The following is a 24,390-nucleotide window of genomic DNA, read 5'->3' as shown; positions in this document are numbered from 1 at the left end:
AGCAGGCATTTGTTGAAGTCGCATCTAAGCAGAGGTATTTGATTTTGTTTGCACTGATGAATCCTCTAGAAATGTTTTAAAATGTTTCCAACATGTGGAAGAACACTGGAATGTGGAATCTCCCTAAATAATAATAGTAGTAATAAAAAAAAAACACGAAGCCTATAGAGCCTATGACCCCCACAAAGCCATGAGAATAAGATTTCGTCTGATTTCCCAAATTGTTTGTTTTTAGAGTTTAAATTTAGAGGAGCAATTTACATGAAATAACAAATAGCATAGCCTGGAAAAGTAAACTCTTCCTCTTATGACCGTACACTGTGAATGAGAAATGAATATCTACAATAATTACCACATACGCTTTCAAGGATTTGGCCTTACATTTGTACATATACACAAGCTGCACATACTGTACACGATTTACTCAACGCTATAAAAAGGGACCCTCGCAATGTCCGTCTGAATTTTCCGAGTTGCATTGGGTTTACTCAGACTCCGGGCCGGATCTCCTGGGAGACCACCGTCTGAAAAGGATGGATTGAGGAGCACTTAATTAAACTAACAATGTGGCATTTCTGAAGGAGAAAGGAACACTTAGGATGTGTCAATAGATGTCCAGAGTGCAACTGTTGGGAGCCCCTACAGCAGAGGCCCGAGCAGCAGACGTGCATAGCTCCAACAGCTGCACACAGCACTCACATACTCTCCAGGCCTCATCGGACCAATTAAAACCAGAAACAATTATGTGCATTGACTTTTGTATTATGGATATGTGACACAGTGAAATCGATCCGGTGCTCTCGACTCACAATTTCATTTTTTGCAGTAATTGTTATTATATAAGTCTGAGATCTAGGTCTTACACATTAAAGATGAACTATGTAACGTTGGGGTTGGGGATCTGCCACTTGCTTGTCACTCACAAAAATGCATGTTTTTTCAATATACATTTGAACAATAGAAACATTAATATATTACAGCATCTCCCTGAATACAAGCAGGTAGTAAACCATCCACCAGAACAGTTTCATAGTACCTTTAACCATAAAAATTTTAGGAAAATAAACAAACAAGAGAACTAGCTTAAATCTCTCATGATGAAGTCAAGATTGTACCTAATAAGGATAGACTTATAGAGCACAAGTTTTATAGTTCAGTGGTAAATCATCTTTCAATTGCATAACAAAATTCTTAAATATCAATATGTTTTATAAATCTACTAAAACATATAATTTCTTTATACCTTGCATTCATATCCAAAAAATGAAACAGTGATTGGATGTAAATAGCAATCAGGAATAAAAATGGTCTAAAAATGGTCAAAACAAGATAGATTTCTGTATTTAGAATGATCAAATATTTTCTTAGTGATGCTTGGCTATACTTTGCTGTTCAAACACAGCTACTACCACAGTCTGACGTCACTCACCCGCCCAAATCGGTTGGCATAGGAACCTGTGAGCAAGGAATGGAAAACGATGATCGTCTCATCCAGGTCCCAGATGAAAACCCTCTGGACAGACGGACAGGAGCAGGACAGGAGCAGGGCAGGAGCAGGACAGGAGCAGGACAGGAGCAGAACAGGAGCAGGACAGAAAAACAGAAAAGTCTAAATCAATGGTGCACTCTGTAGGCCTGTTAGGTGATCCTCTGGTCAATAGGCCAGGGCCATGTATTTGTGCACCACAGGGACGAGGGATCCATTTGCTTGGCCTGGTCACCGCAACACTTCTCCCATCACCCGCCACACCCCCCTCCCTTTGCCCTTTTACATTAGACTGATCAATAGTGACAAACTAATTAACTAGATATGTTAACACGGCATGATGTAAGTGCTATAATGGCTGCTATTACCCAGTCCAGATCATATCATATTAATGAAGAGGCCTTTGAATTAGCCACACTTTATTTTGACATATTGTTGAAGTGTTTTATGGCGCGTGGTGCAATGGTATCTGTGTCAGCCAATCTCTCATGTCTTCAATATATATTATTCACCTCAGGTAATCACACGTCCTATTGTTTATTTACAAGTCATAGGTGATCTCATATATTCCAGTGTCTCTGAATAATACATTTATTGTTAAGGAATCAAATTTAAAGAACAAGTGTCCATCCTTTTTAGTTTTCTTTCAAATACATTTTTTCAGCACTGACAAAGTAATATGTTTATGATATAACAGATTAGTTAAATTAGAGATTCAATATACAAGATTTTTTACTGTTTTCAAATGTATCAAAAAATAAAGAATCAGAATCAGTTTTAATTATTGGTCTTGCAAGAATTACAAAAATGTGTGTATATAATAATAATAATAATAATAATGATATTCAAATACTTGTAAATGTGTATCATTCACCTCAGTTAACCATTTGTCTTATTGTTTATTTAAGAGGAAATCTTTATTAGTCATAGGTGATCTCATATATTCCAGAGTGCCTTAATAATGCAGTTATAGTTAAGCAATCAAATATTTAAAGAACAACTGCCCATCAAGTGTGAATGCCATATCCTAAGTGGATTAGTGTCTATGGGCCTCAGACAGGGCTAGGCCGTCTGTCGCCACGGCAGCGGGCTCACCCTTACCTCAAGGTCGGAGTCGGGCGGCGGTGATGGGTTGTTGTTCCTCCTCCCCCGGCCACGTGACTTTCCATCCGAGGCCCGGCGCAATCGATCCGAATCTGAATCTTTAATGGGGGTTGATGGACTGTGGATGGTACTGTACTCTGCTGAAAGGAAGAAGGAAGCAGGTGAAAAAGACTGTATCAAAGATGAGCTATTATTTGCTTTTAGTGAAGGGAGAGCCAAGAGGGACGATTTGTCTTGGGAGAGGACAGGCTGCTTCCTGAGGCATTATCTAAGACTACAGGTAAAAGATAGTAAACGTAATAAAGGCATTTGGTAATATTGATTTACTGTAGAGGTAACAAATGGATGTCAACTGGGTAGCAAATTAATCTCAATCTCAATGTCTGTGAAGTTTTAAGGGACACTCCAGTCTGTCCAGAGCTAAACAGGTAAATGAAAATGAATAAAGATTAATATATTTATCAACCAAATAATTCTTTAAAAGCATGCTCTGATTTCTTGTCAAATTGAAACTTTGTACTTTAGCTCTGGCATCTCCATCGGCCTAAATTACAAAGAACTAGTGTAAATAATATTAAATTTAAGCACTTGCGCCAAATTATTTTCCTCTGTGAATCAATAGTCTCTGATGCGTTTACATGTCTGGTTTGAGCTCAGTTTAGCTCTGATAGAGACTATGGTTTGGTCCTTTTCAATTTTAGTGTTCGTCTAGTTCAGGTTTAGTTTCAGATTTAGTCCAAATGTTGTGAAGTGTGTGTAAGTGTAAATACACACTAGGTCTCATTCTTAATTTTTTGGTGTCTTGACACTAAATCCACCAAATTACTAATCCATTCTTAACCACAGAAAACACAAAAAAGCTAAAGAAAGAGCTGTCAAAAAAGGCATTAAAGGTCTAAAGAATATGCTCTTACATAATTTGAACAACATTAGTAGCCTGTATTGTACCTGCAGGGTTCTCTGTGAGTGCCTGGCTGGTGATGGCGCTGGGGGGCTCCTGGAGGGTGTATGTTGTGGTCGTGGAGGGCGTGCTGGGACTCGTGTTATTACTGGCCATGTACGGCGAGGTGTACGGCGAGCTGTTGTAATACTGTGCATACTGGCCCTGACCGAAGGCGGGGTAACCAGGGTAGTCCTGCGGAGAGACACACAGTATGCAGTTTTAAATGGATTATCAAACAGCGATTGGCCAACTTTTACTATTGAAAAGCTTTTTGTGAAAATATTTTGTTAACAGATAACCAACTTTGTCAGAGGACACAAAATGGAGCTAAAAGGCTTTTAGAATTTGACATTACCAAGTGCTTGTTCTGTTTGGAAAATATTTATGGATTAACTGGTTTCAGAGTGTTAATAAATACCTATCCTAATCGTTAGTTCTTTGATGTTGAATATTATTAAAAATGGCAATAAATAAACCTCTACATTTAAATGAAAATGGCCAGTCTTGAGTGCCACCAGAGAAAGCATCCACACACCCATTGAGACCTGCACCACAGTTTGGGAATCATTGGGTAGTGAATTCAAGTTCACAAATGTAGTGCTGTGCTGTGAAATGTGCTCTTTGCTAGTATTGCTACTTTACAGTGCAGATTCCCCAGCATAAATGCAAACATGTGCCGTTTCTATCCACATCTGGACAATGACTGGTCGAGCTTTTTCTATATCCCTTTCCCTGTGTGGCATTATACATGTGTTATAAGTTGAAGGAGGTACACTCTCTAGATTATGCTGCAGACATGATGGCTGATTTATGTTTGTAAGTGTCACGGATGAATTGAAACATATTGACTATGTATGCCTCATAAAAACTTCCAGATTGGCCTTGAATTCTGACATATAATCTGATATAAAAATGGGAGAAATTGCTACCTGTTGCGTACTATTGAAACCAGTGGAGTTCGTCAAGGAGTTGTTTCCAGCATAGAGTCCTGAAGTTGTTGTAAAACTACCACCTTTGAAAAATGAAAGAAAACTGAGTTACTCCAATGCAAAAACAACATTGTAATAGATCTCAATTGGAACATTGTTAGTGGTGGTGAAGTTAGTCTTTTGTCAAACAACTATTTAGCAGTAGCCTGAGGACATTTTTCCCCACAATGCCCTTATCTCTCCTCTCTTCCTTTCTTATCACCGATTGGATCAAGCCTGATGAATGACACAGGGCGAGTGGTGAAGGGTGAGGAGGGGTGGGGAGTGCTCCCAAAGCCACCCAAGGGCGCTGGACAATGTGAGCAACACAAGAGGCTGTTGTGTGGGAGCTAGCCAAGGGTGGCACGGGGCGGGGAGCAGGAGAGGGCAGTGAATGAGTGGATATCTATATAAGAGGAGGGAGGAGTGAGGAGAAGCGATGGGGCGGGATTACCAATTACACCAAGGGCCAATAAATATGTATGGCGTTCTATTCAGTGGCTAAGAGCATTGTCTTCCAGGGTAATTAAATCATTCAAGGAGCTGATAGCATCTAATGGGCTAATAATATACATGAGTACAGAAGGAAAGCAACAGGCCTGAAGCTACCATGGACTGATTCAGAAAATAAACTAATAGTAAAGATTAGCCAATTCTTGACTGGTCTGATTGTGGAAACATTTCTGCCCAGGTAAGTACCACAATTGTCATGCCACATTAAAATCTCATTTGCTCTTTTCTAAAATTACTAGAAATTAGCAGAACTATTAAGTCTGATGTGAAATAGATGGTGTTTTTATTGGCTAAATGTTTATATGGCAAAGTGGTTAAAAGTGTATGATTTTGATGTATTGCTGTAACATAATTTTAGTAACCACTTCACTTCATTGTGGCCATGATTTATTAGCTACAAAAATACAACTAATTTGTCCAATCAAGTTTTGTATTATCTACACATAATATAAATGAATAGCTAAAAAGACATAGATTTGAATGCATATCAGCAAGCCACCTCACCATACATCTCTAACTGTTTCTTGACACAACTACAGGTCTCCCATGGCTGTGAAGACACACAGGGAGATGAATTTACTGTTCCTAAATGGGGGCGTAATTACACCTTTGTTCTCAGGGACAAACATGGTGAGGCCCTTTCATCCTCTGGTCACTGGCCCCATCGGGTACCCCCACCCCACACCGTAACAAACACGATGCAGCTTTTCAGGGGGAAGGGGTGAGCTGGTGGGGCGAAGAGGGCAACATAAAATGGACAAGAAAACATGGTTCATTACGAAGAAAGGAGTCAAAAATGCTGTTTTTTGCTCTTGTTTTGGATTGAGCCTTGAACAGGTTACTTCCATCATGGCCCTTTATTGTTGGATTTGTCTTTTCACAGGCTGCAAGGGGATTTTGAGTGTTCCCCACAGAAAGTTCACCGCGGAGTGAAAGTCTGACAGAACAATAAGTCAGTACCGAGGAGGAGTATGGAGTGGAAGGACAACAAATTAGCCTAATGCACAGTTCAAACAGTCATAAAAGCTCTCACTGTCAAAGTTTGAGGGTTGCTCTGTGGAAAACGTGCTGCCACATAAAAGACAACCGGGACCCCCCCCTGCTTGGTGAGAATGGGCCCATGCTGTTGCGAGTGGTGGTGCTGGTTAAAGTTTGGGGGAGAGAGAGAGAGACGGTTGTGGTTCCCCCGGGGGGCATGTTTGGGCTCCCCCACCCCCCACCCTCACTTCAGTCTTGCTGCAGTTAGTCCACTCACTCAAGAGCAGACATCACCTCCTCACCCCTCCTCCCCTCTTGCCTTCTGGCCCTACAATTGGAAGTCCATTTGCTTTGCTTGATCAGTCGCCTTTGCCATGGGCTATGTCTATCATCAGTGCACAATATTTGTAGCAGAAGTTTGTATGCTCCACTTGGGAATAGGCTATCAAGTCCAGATGGGGCGCACTCTTTTTTTTTGAAAGGTAACCGTCGCTTGGGCTTCTTGCGTCGCCATTGGGGTAGAATGCAGGAATCCGATTATACAGCTAATCAGCATCTGTTCGCCCTCACTAATTCTCTGTTAAAAACTTTCTATTGTCATCTTATTTGTTTACTGCTTAGGAGTGCCAAACTAAGCTTCACTAAATCACTAATTAACGCGTGTACCCTTTTATTGTGTCTTTAAACACTTACACAGATCTCCATAGCATCGCAGATAAAAGAAATGAATGGGGAACATTAATCTAATTGTCCTCAGTCTTGACAGCTGGCTACAGGCTGGTGGCGAAGACGCTTGAGGGGGGTATCGAATGAAAAAAAAAAGTCCTTCTAGTCGGGACACCCAGGAGTAGGGCAGCTCGCCAGGATTGGATCAATAGGCCAGGCAGAGTAATGGCCATGGTGTGGATGAGGGCCAGAGCTTGAGAATCTAAATAGTGGTCAATCTGTCATCTAACTACCCTGTCAATTACAAACGCACTTAACGCTACGAGGAGCATCAGATAGCTGGAGATAGCAGGAAGACAGCTCCGGACAAAGGGAAGCAACTGTAATACTTAAAGACGAATGGGCACATAACACTGTCATCAAGAGTTAAACCACTATAGCAGCTTTGCACATGTCCTCTCTCTCACTTTCGTTTTTTCTGTTGCATGCTCCGACACTTTCATTGTATATACATCTAAAAGGCACGGAAAAAACGCTTTTCCCCTCTGCCACATCTGCTGCTGCTTCACTGGCATTATTTACTGTCTTTCAACATGTGGAGACGCTTCTACTGTCACACATATTTCAATACAGATGCTGTGATGCTAGCAGTTGCGCAGCTAAACGCCCTTGTAGAACGCAGGTGCTGATACGCTAGGCAGATCCCATGCAGCGACCACTACAAAGAGTAGCAGTAATAGAGACACAAGGCTGCAGCAGGTCTGATCCACATTTATTGCAACTATAACTGCACCAAGAGAGTAAAAAGGAAGGCGGCAACAACTCATCTTTATTGGTTCCAAGGCCATAAATGTGAAGCAGTCGCAGCTCTTAAAACAAATACAAATATGATCATAGGGAGAGGGAAAACAAAGTCGGTAGGGGAGGGGAATGACATGGTGGGTGCCTCTTAAGTGTTATGGGCTATTTTTCCATCTGTGTTGATTTTTAGAAGAAAAAGGGGGCTACCCATTTGCAAGGGTGAGTGCTAGGCCGAGTCTTGCACAATTAGGGAGAATTGATTTCAGGTTGTATGGCAAAAATGGAATGTTTAAAAATGAAGGAAGGTTTTTTGTTCTTGCTTGCTAGCCACTGAGACAGTCCCAAGCTTGGATAAATTTTATTGTAGTTAAATTCATATGCAAGAGGATTAGCTGTGATGATGCTAGACCGGAAATATAACATCTTAATTGCATTCATTCCAGCTTGCATAATATACTTAATGCTTATGAATGTAACTAACAACACAAAAATGAAGAGATCTCTCTGAAAAACTATAGAAAGACCAAAGTATGTATTCAACTTGTAGCTCCTCTGAAGATGCCACCATTATAGTCAGTGGGTGTATCCAACAAGCTGCGTTCTGACCTGACCCCACAAGTTAAAGTGTGAAAGTATGAACAGTTCTGGACCAGGAAGTGCTCACCCTGCATCTGGTAGCTGTAGGGGGCCTGTCCGGTCTGAGGAGTGGTGAAGCCGGAGCTGTAGCTGAGGAATCCGGTCTGTCCCGGCGATTGGGACTGGCTCAGACCCCCCTCAGTCTTTATGCCTGCCCACAATGGACCTAAATCAGTTAGTGACACCAGATCGGTTTGATGCACGGACAACAGTCAACACACAGGTTTAAATTACACTGGACACAGCAGTGTCACACAGATGGGCTAAGTCTGTTAGGAGAACACACTAATCGCAATGGTACTTGCTCATTATCTGATTACACCATTTCTACTACCAGCAGTTGTTTGGAAATATTATCTGGAGTATTATGCCGCACTGCTAAGCGTTTTGCTGGAAATTTATAGTTTTAATGACATAACAGGATCACAGAAATGTTCTTCAATTTTATAAGCCTACTCCTTCCTGGCTGCATTATATTATTTTAGGTTTAAAATTTAAGTCTGAATATTATGAACTAGTTTATGTTACTAACACTCTGACAGATATTTTTTAAGTAAACATTACACAGATTAATATTTTTAACCATAAATGTACTTCTCAAAAAAACTACAAAAATCCCTATCTTGCTCCAATGATCCAAAATGCAGTATTTTCCAATTACAACTACTACACCCTTGCAAGGGTATTGAGATATTATTTAATATGTATTCAGAGAATTGTTCACCAAATCCAATAAGTCACTAAAGTTTCCTTCTAAGATGACTAAAATGCATCACTCCATTCAAATAAACAGAGTAAATTCCTGCTCATATTGGAGAGTCTTCTAGGGCCAAAACACTCCAAAGACTTTGCACAAATAAAGCCTACAGTGAGCCCTGCAGTCTTTGCTTTCTCTAGCCATGCCAGAGGAAACCGGCTTTTGTTTTCACATTTATATCATTAATCTTGCAGATCTGTCTGAACAGCTTGATAAGCAAATTCAGTTTTATTGCGCCGGCAGAGAATATGCAGGCACCAAACAACAAGCAACAACTCAGCACTTTGCAAACGAATGGTGGGAACATGGTTTATTCTATGGCCTCTGTCCTGACCATCTAAAGGACAAATCTGCCTGCACTGCTGTGTTCCTATGGTGATGATAAGATTATTGTTTAACAGAACAAGATGTGTTTGGGGCGTCTTACCATAAGCTGGGATGCCATACGGTTGGCCTGGTTGAGGATAGCTAGCATAAGCTGCGGCCTGCTGCATTCCTGTGGTGTACTGCGTCTGCCCATACGCCGCCATGTTTTGGGATGAGGGGGTAGGAAGAATATGCGGATATGTTCTGCTGTTGAACAAGAGAAACACAAGACAAAAGTGACAAAGATGTCAGGAAATAAAGTGTTACCCCAAAATCTAAACTCAAACAGTGTTGACAATTTCCAAGTGATTTTGCTACTTATTTCAACACTGAGCCAAAGTGTAAGGCAGATGTGTATCACACTGCTCGTATACATTGGAAAGAACAATAATCAGTTAAAGAAAGTTTTGCAAGATAATAATTACAACAGATTTGAGAAAGCCCAAGCTGCAGTCGTCCAGGTAAACATCCCCGACTGAGCAGAGGGATCTAATTAAAAAAGTCGAATGCTGCTTATTTGTTAAAGAGGAATAACAGAAGTCTTACTTGGAAGGGTAAATCTGCGGAGAGAACTGGTGAGTTTGTCTTGGGCTGAAGCCACTGGTTCCAATAGCTGAGGAGAGTAAAAAGAAAGAAGCAAGCACATATTTAAACATTAAGAAATAGAGTAAATATTGTCTTTTGCCAACAGGACTATGGGATTCCAAGGAAACGACCAATACACAGCATTAGTCTATTTATTTCAGTAACCTTATTTCAAGTTGAGAACTGGGGAGCAATAATCAAGACAAATAATCAGGTAAAACATGAGTTTTGTGCTGACCGCAGTATCTCTGAGGTCCGCCTGCTGCTGTGACTACACCGGGCTAAACGCAGCCAGCCTCGGCCTGTGGCCCTGGGCTGTTTGAGCCACAACCACATTGGAAGTGACATCACTGATTACAGGTAATGAGTGCTACTGCATAATCAGCCCTTCATTAGGGCTAAGAGCATGTGCCTCAGCGCTGCTGGGAACTTGTACAAAGTCACCAGTGAATTACTCACAAAAAGCGTTTCAAAGGGAATTAGTTTTTTTTATTCATAATATAAATGTCGATATTTTTGTGAAAACACTGTTCTATATTATAAAACTCTAACACGAACTATAGTATACCTATATAGTATTTAATATTATGTAATATTTCAATTTACACATATTACATATATTACACTCATTAATGTATACAAAATCGTTCATATGGATATTTATCAGAAAAGCCAGGCTTAGCAGTAGAAAGGCTCAGTTTTGAAATGTCTTCCTAATTGGTCCTGACAGGTAAAGGCAGGGGTTTGGTTGCGGGGAGCACTAACTTTATGTAACTGTATGCTATAACCTCACACACGTTATTAATATTGAACACTTTTCCCACATCGGCAGCACCTGCCACTGGACAAAAGTTGCTCTTCTGAAGAGTCTTTGGGTTTCCCCTCAGAGGATACACGGTGTTCAATTACAACATTTCATTAATATTGTTGGAGACAAAAGTCACGGCAGTGATTTATGTGCTTCCAGTGTTAACGGATCAGGTACTTACTTAAACACTGCCTGAAAAACAGGAAAATTAGGACTAAATTTGAGAACATTAATTACATGGATTTGTACAGAAGCACAATTACTACAGAAATAAAAATAGCTTTTAAAAGACCCGCTCCAGTGGTTGTATGAGCAGCGTCCTGTGTTGGTGTGAATATGTGTGTGAGCTGTAGAGGTGCTGTGCACAGAGTGTGAAAATGCAGACTCTGACGGGGCGAAAGGGTGACGGCCCATGGAGAGGCAGGGCCATGGGGACACCCTGTCACTCCAGTGGACAGACAGGTTCAGGGCATTACAGGTCAGCATCAGCCTGAGCAGTCACAGTAACACACACCTCAGTCATCCTGGGAGCAAGCTTTGAGCTGCAGGACACTTACGGCCCTCATCAGTGACCTATAGGCTCATAATCCCATACAACAGACCCCAGGCCCACCAGGCCCCCTCTGACCAAACCATACCCCTCCAACTCACCTGATCCTGAGAAGCTGTCCAGAGACGTGTCTGCTACTGAGGAGGCAATGTCACTGCTGCTCATTGGCTCGGTTTTAACTGTAACAAAAAACACACCTTATCAGGATGTAAATAGACAAAAATAAAATTACGATTTTTGGTTGCTTCCAGGAATTTGACAAAATGACTAAAATAAGAGTAAATAAGAAGAGCTTAAAATGCAGCAAAGGTAAACAAACTGTACCAAACCAATAAGCTTTATGTGTGTAAATACAATACTTACTTTTTTTACTTTTATATTTTTATAACAAAAATGCTTTTTTATCCATGTTTTTTTTTTTTTTCGCTAGACATACTAGAAACATTTTGATGTTTTTGAGTAATGTGTCTGTGGACCAGCATAAAATTGTTAGCGTGCCATGAGCGCTGTCTGACCTAAAGTCAAAGACAGATTTGAAAAGACAATTTCATAGTTTTCTGACAGCTTTGGAATCTACAAAAATGAATCCACTCCACTTCTGACGGCCTGAGAATTTTTCTCTCATTCTGACAATGTGGGCCTACGAACCATGCTCAGCAGACTCCCTCATGCTGTCATGTTTTACATGTCTCTGCTCTGCTGTTTGGTGCAAAAACATAAGTCCACCAGATACTTGAACACAGATAAAATATAGTGCATGCATAAACAAGCACACACAAAATAACCACTGTCCGAAGGAGGCAGCATGGACAAAATAAAGTCATTCTGAAATTTGAAAACCACCAAACCATGCTCCAAACACAAGAGGGCAAAATTAAACTTTATATTTAACTTACTGAATGAAAGGCACAATAGTTGAAGTAGTATTTACACGTTTTAATAGCCAAAATTAATCAAGGAACTACAAAATCACTCTTGGAAATAAACTTTTTTCTCTTCCTTTCTTCTGAATAATCAGAACACCAAATATTGTCCTTTCATTGTGTCTCTGAAGTGAACAAACCTGCAGCGGACTGTGAGTTAGACCCTAACAACCAGTCTGCAGTGGTAAGCATTGTGATGTTATCTCCTATGGGAAAAAGAGTGGCAAAGCACACAAACATGACAGTCTGCAGAGTCCACCAAATCCTGTGTCATAAGTACACACTCATAGAAAGATTCAGACTGATTAGGTGGATGGGAGACTTACATTAAAAGAGAATGGCTTCTTCACTAACATAAATAACCTAGCTTTTATTTTAAAGGTGCTCTATGTAACTTTTTTGATGGGCCTTGCATCTACACTTACCTAACATGTAACATGTGACATGTAGATAGAAGTCTAATGTCATAGGACATTCTAAGCAAAACTATAACATTTCCATATAGCCAAGTACATATGTAATTTAATTTGTGTATAGCGGCCTAAGCATGTCCAACTACCATCAATATTCAATTTCATAACCATTGAATTATTTTGTGGTGAGGGCATCATACCTTCAGTGCCATTGGGTGTCATGGAATTGTTGTTAATGTGTGAGTTGTCGAGGCTGGGACCGTTGGGAGATTCACTGCTTCCACTGACTCGGCTGTGAGGACTGGCTAGATCCTGCATTTCCATAGACCTGCACATGGACACAGCACACACCATTAGCCCAACACTCACAGAAATCACATTACAACACTCTGGTTTTACACACATTATTATCAACACAAGGAGAGGCTTATGGCAGCTGCATTGTTCAAGAGCTGAAGATAAGAAGCACTATAAAATATGTATACAGTATTTGATAAGAAATAACACACACATTTTCCTTAAAAAATAGTTATATTCTAGAATTGCTGATAAAACAATTGCAAACGCTCTCGCTCTCACCATTATACTCACAAAAATAAATGTAAAAATATTTTTGTGTTTTGTGTTTGACTTGAGACAAGGGATTTTGATGTGGGTAGGAGTAAAAAACCTTCTTTGCTTCCAAAAACATTTTAGTGTCGATTGTAAAAAATATTACAACTGTAAATACTAATACTAATAACTCAGAAGTAGTATTGACAAAGCATTGCAACATATTCCTATGACTATTTCAGATTATTTCAGATATTTTGCTTGTTGAAGACCACTATAGTTCTGATTGCAAGAGGCCTCTGCCTTGTGAGAGCAGATGCTCATGAGGCATGTGTTTGCCTTGGCACGCTCCTTAATTGTTGCTGTGTTTAGACAAAAGACCACACCACTGAAAACATTATTCTGTCTCTCATTCACAGCGTCTGATCCAGCGTAGATGAGAGAGTAAAACGTCATTTGAAAAGTACATCAACAACATCATTTGTTTCTGCCACTGTTATCGTGGCAATAGCGAGTTAATGAAATTACACTAAATGCTCTGTGCATTATCCTGCCATTTCCAATTACATTTGATGCTTGTGGATATCTGTGACATCAATAAACGCTAGCCCTCTTCACATGGCCACAAAGAGAAAAGCAAATCCCTTATCAGATCTAACAAATGCAACGCAGTTATAAAATAAAATGATTCAATTGTGATATGCATTCAGTGCTATGGAAATGATTCAGCTTTTTCATACTGTTAAAATTATTCTTCACTTTGCCATAGACTGTGCATAATTCTACTAACCCTAAACGCTACAGTTAAAAACATTAAAGCCATAGTTTAAAATCCGGCAGCAGGCCAGGCCATTTTTCCACACACTGATAATGGAAGCAGCATTGTCTTTTCCCCAAAGGTATATTCATTTACCCCACACCAAAATACACAGCCAATGAGACAGTAGAGCACTTTAGGACCATCCTGTAAAAAAAGTAACACACTAGAGTCACAGCATTAGCTCCATGCGTTACATCTCCACTCGCTCTTACCTGGATCCTGCTTCACCTCTGTTCCCACCTGCTGCCACTGTTCCAACAATATGTCCTGTTGTTACTCTGAGTCCACAGCCATCCTCCCTGACACAAAAAGGCCCCTCTGAGAAAACATTATTGTAGTCGCGGTTCAGAATGGGACCAGAGAACAGAGCCTTGCATTGTGTCTTCTTCCTATAGTCCCTTACTCAACCACTACAAGTCTCCTTCCACTCCGCACTGTTGTTTCCTACTACCTCGCGTCCTCCCTCCTCTCCGGGCCAGAGGAGCACGGCCAAATGACGGCAAGGTGATTCATCATTGGTCTACGACAGCTGCAAACTGGATTAGCCCTCCCCCAATCAACATGCAAAGCCGCTTAGCCCAAAGGTAAGCAGGAAAAGGGGTTTGTGAGGGTGGGGGGGTGGGGGGCAAGGGGGTGAAGGTAGGCACTTTTTGGGGAGGGGGGTAGAGACAGCCCGCTTCACTTAGCTACTCCTGCCCCTCTGCCTATAGGGATAGATGGGACTTGTTGAGCGCATGGGAAGCGAAGCGTGACACCCCTAGCATCTCCAGCACATCTTTCATCCACAATTGACACTATCTGAAATTTATCAGCACTCCCCCGGCCCGGGATACTGACAGGTCCTAATGATCGTCAGGGCTGCTCTACCCACAAGACTTGCCTCGGCCTGGGGCAGTGGTAAGAGTTCCAAAAAAATCACAACTTTTTCACAATGGAGCTAAAGAAAACAATACTGCACCAGTATATGCACTGCAAATGTGAGTTGCCATTGTCTGATACTTCAAAATAATATTAAGGTAAAGTAAAAAGTTGCCAATAAAATACATACAAACAAATATGAAAAAGCAATTATCTTTTAGTATAAAGACCAATTAGATACTAGACAAGTTATATAATTTCAAAATTTCAAAAAAAGAACTATACACTTTTGAAAGCACACATTTTAGTTCCAAATAAATAATATTTTTTAACAAAATAAGATATCTGAAACCAAAACATGTATACAACTAAAATATTCAGGATTACGCAAAACTTTGCATTTAACTATAATGTAATTCATGTTATTCATTACTGTATTGATTTAACTTTTTATTTGCGTCTAGATAACAGATCTAGATTACAATTTATTCACAAGTAAATTTATTTTTTTCAAATAATTACAAATATTTACCCTGACATGGGGATTTCTATCAACAGTGTATGGAATCTAACAAAACATAAATCTATTATAGTCCAGCAACAAAAAACAGACTATTTTTCAGGAAACACATAAGTCATGAAGTGAACAGACATGGGGCACTTTAGAGGGCCCCAAACTCACTGGTGCAAAACACACACAAGCCTCAGCATAGGGCACGGTGGAGGCCCCTCGATCAGTGGAGCATCTCAGACAATGAAGTCTACTCGCGGCGGCGCACACAACATATGGAGCCACATATGTTTCCTATGACACTGCGAATGCCTCTATTACTCTCCTTAGCTGACAGAAACATCGCGCTGTCCACTCTCCCCTCAAACATCAAGCACACAGCCGAGCACTAGCCTGGTCATAACACTATATTAGTCCACCGCGGGAATACAGGGTCCAAAACCAGGTCAAAAGTTGCCATATGGTCAAGAAAGAGCAATGACAGGGGATGGAGGGGTACTAGTTTTTTATAATACTGGTAGATTTTTTTTTTTTATGTTGGCTGTTTACATAAGCCTGGGTAACCTGAGCTGCTTGGTCTTAAGATTTTTTTGGATAGGCTTTACGCTTCACACCAGGGAAAAACCTCCATGAAGACTACAATCCTAAAAATAAAATGTATTTAAGATTTGAATTCAGAAATCATCATCCAATATAAAGTTAATAATAAATATGTAAAAATGATTTGGTTAATGTTTTCAAAAATATATAATAATACAAATCAAGATTTTTTTTTTTTATGTTTGTCCAAAACATCAGCAGGTGAAAGTCGGAGAGATAGGGGAGGGGTGCTACATTTAAAAACAAAAACAACCTTTTCTGCCCCTGCACTAAATGTTTTTTTTCCCCTAATCTTTGATGTGTGTCTTAGCTGAACCTGAACCGGCAGCTCTTTGAAGGCGAGCAGAACAAAGGCAGGTTAGATGAAGCGCACGAAGTGTCATCCCCGAATGGAGACGAGGGAGAAGAGAAAGAAGTGCCACAACACGCAGAGCTCCCGAGGTGATGTGAGGCTGTTTGCCGGCCCCTTTGTCTCGCTTTACTTACTCCAAGACCTGCGTTTCCAAAGGTAAACACAGCTACGGCCAGGGCTTTTAGCATAGATCATCTGTGCATGCAGGATGTCTGACCTTGCACTAACGCTTCCTACATCTTTGTCATTTTTGGACCATGAATTTTGTGTTGCAACAGCTGAAATATATATAGCATTTCACTGCAATTTTTCTCTACTCTCTCTACACATAACTGTAAGCCCCATGGATATGACACTACATATTAAAGCATATGTTGTGAGTTACAACATTTTGCACATCAATACGTTAATCAAAATGTAACTTTAAAACAGCTAATCCTGGCTTAAGCTGCTCAGCTGAGTCCACATGGTGGCCCAGGAAAAATAAATCCACTCGTGAAGAATGTAGATGCACACAACAATTGGACACAGATGTGAGTGGAATTAGGCACAGTTTACAAAATGTTTCACTTCACTGGCAACGCTGAAGTGTCCGGCAAAATGACAGCTGCCAACACACATGCTTAAACATTTTCAGTGACAAAGTTTGTTACTGAAAATTGTAATAATTTTTAAAATAATTAACGTTCCTCAAGACAGTTACATTTACAGTCTACAGTATGAATATTTGTATTTTGGACATCTATCCTAGTAGCATAAAATGTTAATAATTGTACACACGTGGACTTGCGCTAATAAACTAACCACACAACATTTCACACCCAATCACCAATGTTGTAACAGCCTATAATTAAAAACACAATTATAAACAGATGTGCTGTTTGTTGATGTGCAATTTGTCTCTCTCATTTGCTCCTATATGACACGGTGCTCCGGCAATTCACTCAATAGCTACATTAAATCTGTTAATACGGTGCTCTTCAACCTCCTAAATGATTTCCAGAAGGCTGTGCGTCTTCGAGGGGCCATCAAACAAGATTTAAGGTGCACGTTTTATCACAGTGGGCCACCACCATGACCGAGCCGAGTAGGGAGATAGACTTTACAACAGGAAGATGAAAGTAGGACCGCTGACAAATCTCAACCATTATCTTAGGTTTATGCTCTTGTTGTTATTCTACTGCTCTCCATGACCAGGGAGTCATCTGCGAGAATTATTACAGGATGTGAACTAGATTCCTATTGATAAATGATAAATAAAATAATATGATAAAAAACAATGGACGAGTGGGATTTAAAATGTAGTTTTTTTGCAGACTCGGCAGCTACCATCTTGTATAGTGTTTAGACTTGCAATACAGGGACTTCCTCATTATCTTACGCCGTGTCAACAGAGTCCCATTTACAAACAAACACAGTGAGTATTACTGATTGAGGACTTGTAATGGCAATCAACAGAAATCCTTGCAGCTCATTTCCTGCTCTTTCAGCCAATAGTGCCCCTCAAAAACAGTGGGGTGTTAGCCTAATAACACAACCAATATTTAGTAAACAACTACTGCTGACCAATCATATGAGATTACTTGATTGTGGGTCACGGCTTTCCTCTTCTCTATCCTACCAAATATATCCACAGTCAGTTAGGGTTTTGTCAATTTTTAAATCTCAAATTGTGGGTTGGGACAAACAATGCCGTTGCCAACCTTACACTGGGCACTCCTGTTTTTGCACACTGCTACCCCGCGTACATAAAGCAAAGCAGTCAGATGCAGGGACCTGTCTAGGCAAAGTAAATAGACAGGGTAAACAGCCTAAATCAGCTGGCTCATTATTTGTTAATTGGATAAATAAGGTTATTGTGTGTGTGAATGGACGCAGCAGGCTCTCCACACACTGCCATGTTTGAGTAGCTATGTTGTGTTTCCTCTATAATCTCCTACACTGCACTTACGACCAAAATTACATCCTCAAAAGCAGAAAAAATGGAAGATGAAATAGCCTAAAACGTAATCATTTCGTGTGATGTTAGCTTGTCATCGCACGCTCAACATTAAACTTGAACAAGGTGAAATTAAAGGAGCAGCAGATTACAGCTAGTGGGTCAGAGGAGTGAGGGAGAGTTGAGAGTACTGGAGCCGCAAGACGGGCCTGTTGTGCGGCTGCCGTCCCGGGACAGACGCTGACTATGGGGCTAGTGGTGCATTCCAGGCCCTCAGCAGATGGTACCTCATGTCATCTGCTCCAAGCGTGTAGCAAGGTTTGTTCTACCATCTGAAAAAGATGACTCCAACTGAGAGCTGTGTGTGTTTGATAACATGATAAAAATGTAAACAGGGCCGTGCGCAGGACTGTACATAGAAAATTTGCACATTTTGTGTATTAAGCTAATTTGAATTTGTAACAAATTATATGGTTCATTGGTTCATTCCTATTTGTATACAACATGTAAATTTAATACTTTCAAAATAAACTATTGATATATGTGAATAATAAAGATATACTGTAATACATATATTTAAAAGTAATGTAATTTCTAAAAGCAATGCCTACAAAATTGTATATTCATTCTAACAGATGCCTAAATTATTAGTAGAAAAATATATATATTTTTTTGTTTGCTCCTTTTAAACAATATATTAGTAAGGTGTAAAAATGACATAATGTTTATATTTATTGCACTGCTGTAACAATGCAATATAAAACTAATACAAATGTTAATTAAAAAACATTAAAAAACTATGGCGGTTCACATGGTAACAGAAACGTTGAATTACAGAAATTAAACATGAGGATACACACACACACACACACACACACACAAAATAAAATAATAATAATAAAAACATAATTTCAATCAAAACATGCCAATACTCACTACACTTCTGGCCGAATCCGTTTGTATATATCCCCGCTTTCCTCTTTTAAAACAAAATCTTCGTATGTGCCATTCAGGCCAGGAGCACAGTGAACACTAAGCAAGCCTTTTCCTGCCGCAGGTCTGGTCTACAGCACGGCAAACTTTCTTTCAACTTTCTTCTTTTTCATTTTAGGAGCAGGGAAGCCATGGAGCCCGCTTGGCGATCTCAAGAGAGGAGAGAGAGTCCCGGAGAGAGCTGGGGAGAGCTGTCCGATTACTGCTCCGGGGCAGGCAGTCGCTCTGAGTGTCTGAGGGAAGAAGAAAAAAAAGAGAGTGAGTGAGAGAGGGAGGGAGAGAGGGAGGAGAGATGTAGGCTGGACTGGAACTGGCTGCCGTTTGGAAAAATAGAGAAGAAGTTTGGGGGAATGACACTAACCTCACATATGCCACTCAGTTAGAGTTCTGAGTCGTGTGTAGCTTCACAGATTGTATCAGGGACCTAGGAAAATGAAAGCACTAGGACAATGAAAGCACTGGGCTGAGCGGATACTAGAGCACCCCTAGGGCCCATAGCTCATCCGCAGAGGTGGGAAGTAACTAGATATTTTTATTCAGATATTTCAAGTCTTACTCTATTAGATTATTAGAGTATAATTTCATACAGATAAAAGTATTTATCTTATGGGTAAATTGGCTAAATACAAGTTTTATGGTTTGTAATTGGAACAGTAAATATTATAACATTAGTAGTGCTATTTTGAAATGACTTTATAATTTGTTCATCATGCAACTGGACATTAGTGAATTCAAGTAGTAATAGTTGTAATTCATGTATTTTAGCCTTCTGATACATGCACCATTTTAAGGATCTTCCGATTTAAAAGATATACTGTTTTAATAAATTGTTACTCAATATGGTAACAACAATAATGGTTAAAAATATTCATTATTCTGAATACAGTAGTAATTGAAGCAGTAGTAATAATAAGAGTGGACATAGTGATTAAGTGGTCACCCAGTAATACAAAGGCATATTTGGGATACATAATGCATGCATAATATTAGGGTCTGTAACTGTACTCACTGAACGAGTTCTAACAGTAGTGGTCTAGCACTGTTGAATTTGTCAGTACTTTCCGTTTGGCATGACACATTTAGATTTAGTAGGTTTGGGCTGTGACAATAAATACTATATAATTTTATTGTTCAATATATGAAAACTGGAGCAATATATTTTGGTAATCAATATTTGTGGTGTGTACATTTTCTATGGAAAAGTATGCAGATTTGGGGTATTTCTGATGCAATACACTAACAACTGAGCTGTAAAATGTTGAATAAATGACTTCTAGGGCCAATTATTGACCAATAATAGCACATTAGGTGTTGCAGCTCATGCACCTATTCAAAAATTGACTATCTTTGGTTATTGTGTCAGTGGCATAAAGTAGTTTCAGTATTACCATTTATCGCAGTAAATGTCTGTACCAATATATCATGTTTCAAAATCTGTTATAGTGACAGAGTAGTTAACTAAATATAAAAGCAGTAGTGGCAGTGGTGGTAGTAGCAGAAGCTGTATTACGAGAGTGGTAATAGAGCATGAATACCTCATAAAATATTATATTAAGTGTGATACATGTACCAGTAGTGCATCAGGTTATACACGATTCTTTCAATAAAAAAAAAAAAAAACAGAAAATTGTTTATACAGATGTATCCCTATGGCCATTTTGGCACATCTGGCTGATAACCTTAAGATCTCAAGCTCTATAGTACAAATAGTAAAACAGTATATGGCAGTGGTAGTAGAAACAGTACTGTGAGTGTGGTAGGTAGTAGTAGTGTTTTTCTGTTAGACAAAGTGCTTTGGAGCCACTGTCCGTCTTGTGGAAGTCCTCCATCAACACTTAGATCCAGGGGCTGTATGCGGGGGAACCACTGCCTTCTGTCTGCTTCAGCTTATTGTTTCTACTACCACTAGACAAGGCCGCACTGCTACTGATGAGCTCCAACTGGTGGTTCAGTCCACTCTGTATAAAACTGGCCCACAAGGACGATAAAGACTTTAAGATGTGTTTAATTTTCACATAATAAAACTACATACGTTTCAGAAATATGATAATCAGTGAAGAAATTATTTGCACGAGCCAAAAAGGGTAGACAAGGAAAGAGAATTGAAAAAACATGGAGACCAATATATAGGGTTTGTATTTGGTACAGTATAAACTTTCTTTTGATGTTTCTGATCTGATTCTGGTAATTTATTACTATTACTTGTATCATGTATTGTAACAAGATACTTTATTTTGAAAGATAACAATTAATTAAATGCTAAAAGTAAAAGAGATAATAGAGTGTCAAAAAGCATGTATGGAGGAACGTCACTGTGGATAAGCCCAGAGATACACCCATAGGCTCATTTTAGAGTACTGATGCAAGACTTACACTGTATAGCAAATTCATATTGACTTATAAATGCTTAGGGCCTCTCCGACTATTATTTATCCTATTTATTTATCCAAGGCTAATTATGTTAGAGTGTTACTGCATTGTTTGTATTTTTTTCAAGAAGCTGATGTATACAATTCAGATCAGTTCCAAGTAGATACTAGAACTAAATCAGGACAACTCTTTTGGTGTTTTAAAAACATTAGCTAAACTGACCAGGCCAATGATCAAACCAAAACACTAATGTGAGCTCTAGTTACTCTGTGAATATCACTAAAATGCACGTGTTGGTGTTTAAAAGTCAATTTTGATTAAGTTCTTTATAGCCTCAATCAAAAGTTAATGGAAAACTTCACATGAGCCAAATAAGCGCTTAACAAAAGATGCCCTGATACTGTCCAGCAGACATCAGCACTAAAACGCCACTTGCCAAATCTATATCAAGTCGGAAATTTGAGACGCAAACTAAGATTAAATGCGAAGCCGTTCTTTATTAAGGATTATCTTGATGGGACTCAGTGGTCTTCATGTGGGGCTGTGGAGATGCCTGTCTGCAATTTAGAGTGAAGAGAGATCCACACTGTCCTCCACTGCCAGCGGGTTATGCACTCACACATGCATTGTCCCAAGCATCAGAATAGACCATTCCAATAGCCCCAGTTTGTCCCCGAGATAAGAAAGGGAAAGCTAATGTACATTTATCTAGGGATGCCTCACTTGAAACTTTAGCTGTGATTTTAACTGGAAGATCTAAGTACAGTTTACATATAGTAACATAAAATACATAAGCAGTGTAAAGCGAATGGGAACGATATGACAAGCGATCAAATGCATGGATGAAACAAAATGCTAACACTCCAGTGACACAGTTGCACTATTTTCTTATGCAGACGCTGCAAATTGTTAGGCTAGAAGTAATACAATGTTTATAGAGCACCACACATTGGAGGGGATCAAGTTCCATTTTTGACACGTCTCAACAGAGCGTTACTCTGAAAACGTTCCCCCAAGAAAGGAAATCTGAACTTGGGATAACTTTGGGTAAAAATAACAGCTTTTATATATTTACATAGGCATTACCAGGTGAAGTGGTCACCCAGTGACTTAAGAATAAAATACTTAAAAAGTCCCTAGAAAAACAAAGATTTAACACCACTGCAAAACACTAACGGTATGAAGCTTTAGTCACTGGACAAAAGCAGGTTAAACGTTCTCTCAGGGTATAAATTATTAGTTATTTTCATTGGCAAACTGTGTCACATTTTAAGACATAAGTGTGTGTTTTTTTTTTTTTTTTGTCTTTGTTACTTTAAGATCACACAATGCTACAAACTCAATCGGATGAGTCTCCATGCTGCCTTGATGATATAATGATATAATTTTTGAAAATAAATGAAGTTTTAGACAAAAGATAACACCAGGCTAAAGGGCAAGAAGTAAAATTACTAATTGGTACTTCAGAAAGTACATTTAAATAGACATTCATTTCCAGTGACCTTATGTTTGATTTTAATTGCAACAAAAATAACACTAGTCTCCAATCAAATATGTTTCTGAGGTCTAAAATCATGTTACCTTGTCTTTCCGCATGCAGTCTGTAGTTCAATATATATTATATAACATTAACCCATCCATCTACAATCTATCATTTACACTAAAGTGAATCTTTGATGATGACAAGTTCTCACCACAAGAAAGCTTTCAGCAGAGCAGACAGGTAATTTTCAACTCCCTAAAGGTAAATTAGTAGCAAGTCGAGTGCTTTAAAGTGGTGAATGAAAGTTGCAAGTGAAGCCAGAATTCTTTATAAACAAACATGAACTTGGCCAGCCTCACAGAGGAACAGATAAAAGTAAATACAGGGCATACCTCAACACAGGGCTACCCCTCTGTTACAATAGCAAGAAATCGGGAAATGGTTAACCAGTGGAATTCATTTGGGTAAGAAATGTAGAGGTGGAAGAAGCACTATAAAAAGTTTTGTTATTTAAAATCATTTTAAAATGCTAATACTAGCTGAATGGACAAAGACGTACAGTAAACATCAAGGTGTATACACAATTACAACTTCGCAGCATGGTCACGATTAATGCTGCAAACACGTAAATCCTTACTAACACAACTGCAATTCCATATTACTCTTTGCAATATTCCAGTTAGCAGTAGTTATTTTGAAATTAAAATTCAAAAAAATTTCTTTCTGATTAAGATACAAATATCTTAAAGTATCTAGCTTCCACCATGATTGCTAAAACTACTACTACAGTACTTAACAGAAAAGTTTCCCCTTGAATAATGAAAGTCATGTTGCAGTTTACAAGGCACTGCACACCTGGGAAAAGTCTATAAGGACCCTGAAAACCCTCAGACACTTTACAGCTCTCCAGTGGGCTAAGAAAAGCTAAACAAGCACACTTCAGAGACCTATTACTCTGAATGAGACATCTCTATGGCCTGGGTTATCACTGGTACTGTTGAGAACTACCCAAACCTATGTGGGCAACAAAAAAGTGCATCAGTCTTAGGAAATACAAATGACACAATTCATTCTCATATCATTTTCCGACATGTAGTAATTATTTAAAATAGTATGACCTAAGCTGTGGTACCTCTTTCCTGTGAAGTCATACAAGCCTTAAGTCTATGTTGGAAACTACACATGAAGCTGATTTGCTATGACTAGCCAAGATGCGCAGATAACAGCGACACTCACTGCTAAGGCAGTGAAAGTCATTTTGGAGCTGAAAGTGGTTTCCCTGATTGAAAGCACCGCATTGCCACTAAATCAAAATCAGCTGTGCCCTAAAATACCAATATGTTAGGTAATAAATTTTCAGCACCTCTCTAATGGCAGCATTTGTCAGAGTGGCTCCAACTGTCAGGGCCTGGTCT

General features: G+C 39.4%; 1 protein-coding gene across 1 annotated transcript in view; it reads right to left on the bottom strand.

Annotated features, from left to right (window-relative positions):
* eya1 (EYA transcriptional coactivator and phosphatase 1) overlaps nucleotides 1-19,267 on the bottom strand; it is a 36,693-nt gene extending 17,426 nt beyond the window's left edge. Inside the window, exons 1-10 of the mRNA XM_020925601.2 lie at nucleotides 19,066-19,267; nucleotides 12,698-12,825; nucleotides 11,263-11,340; nucleotides 9,765-9,831; nucleotides 9,280-9,425; nucleotides 8,124-8,246; nucleotides 4,463-4,545; nucleotides 3,539-3,725; nucleotides 2,588-2,730; nucleotides 1,430-1,513 (exon numbers count right to left, since the gene is read on the bottom strand). Of these exons, the coding sequence (XP_020781260.1) occupies nucleotides 1,430-1,513; nucleotides 2,588-2,730; nucleotides 3,539-3,725; nucleotides 4,463-4,545; nucleotides 8,124-8,246; nucleotides 9,280-9,425; nucleotides 9,765-9,831; nucleotides 11,263-11,340; nucleotides 12,698-12,821 (1,035 nt within the window). The 5' untranslated portion in view covers nucleotides 12,822-12,825; nucleotides 19,066-19,267. The remainder of the gene's footprint in view (nucleotides 1-1,429; nucleotides 1,514-2,587; nucleotides 2,731-3,538; nucleotides 3,726-4,462; nucleotides 4,546-8,123; nucleotides 8,247-9,279; nucleotides 9,426-9,764; nucleotides 9,832-11,262; nucleotides 11,341-12,697; nucleotides 12,826-19,065) is intronic.
* Nucleotides 19,268-24,390: the final 5,123 nt, after the last annotated feature.

The sequence above is a fragment of the Boleophthalmus pectinirostris genome, unplaced genomic scaffold, assembly GCF_026225935.1.
Source record: "Boleophthalmus pectinirostris isolate CB_2022bp ecotype Guang Dong unplaced genomic scaffold, ASM2622593v1 HiC_scaffold_15, whole genome shotgun sequence".
NCBI lineage: Eukaryota > Metazoa > Chordata > Actinopteri > Gobiiformes > Gobiidae > Boleophthalmus > Boleophthalmus pectinirostris.
Note: the sequence above shows the minus strand (reverse complement) of the source record. Positions and strands in the feature narration are given on the sequence as shown.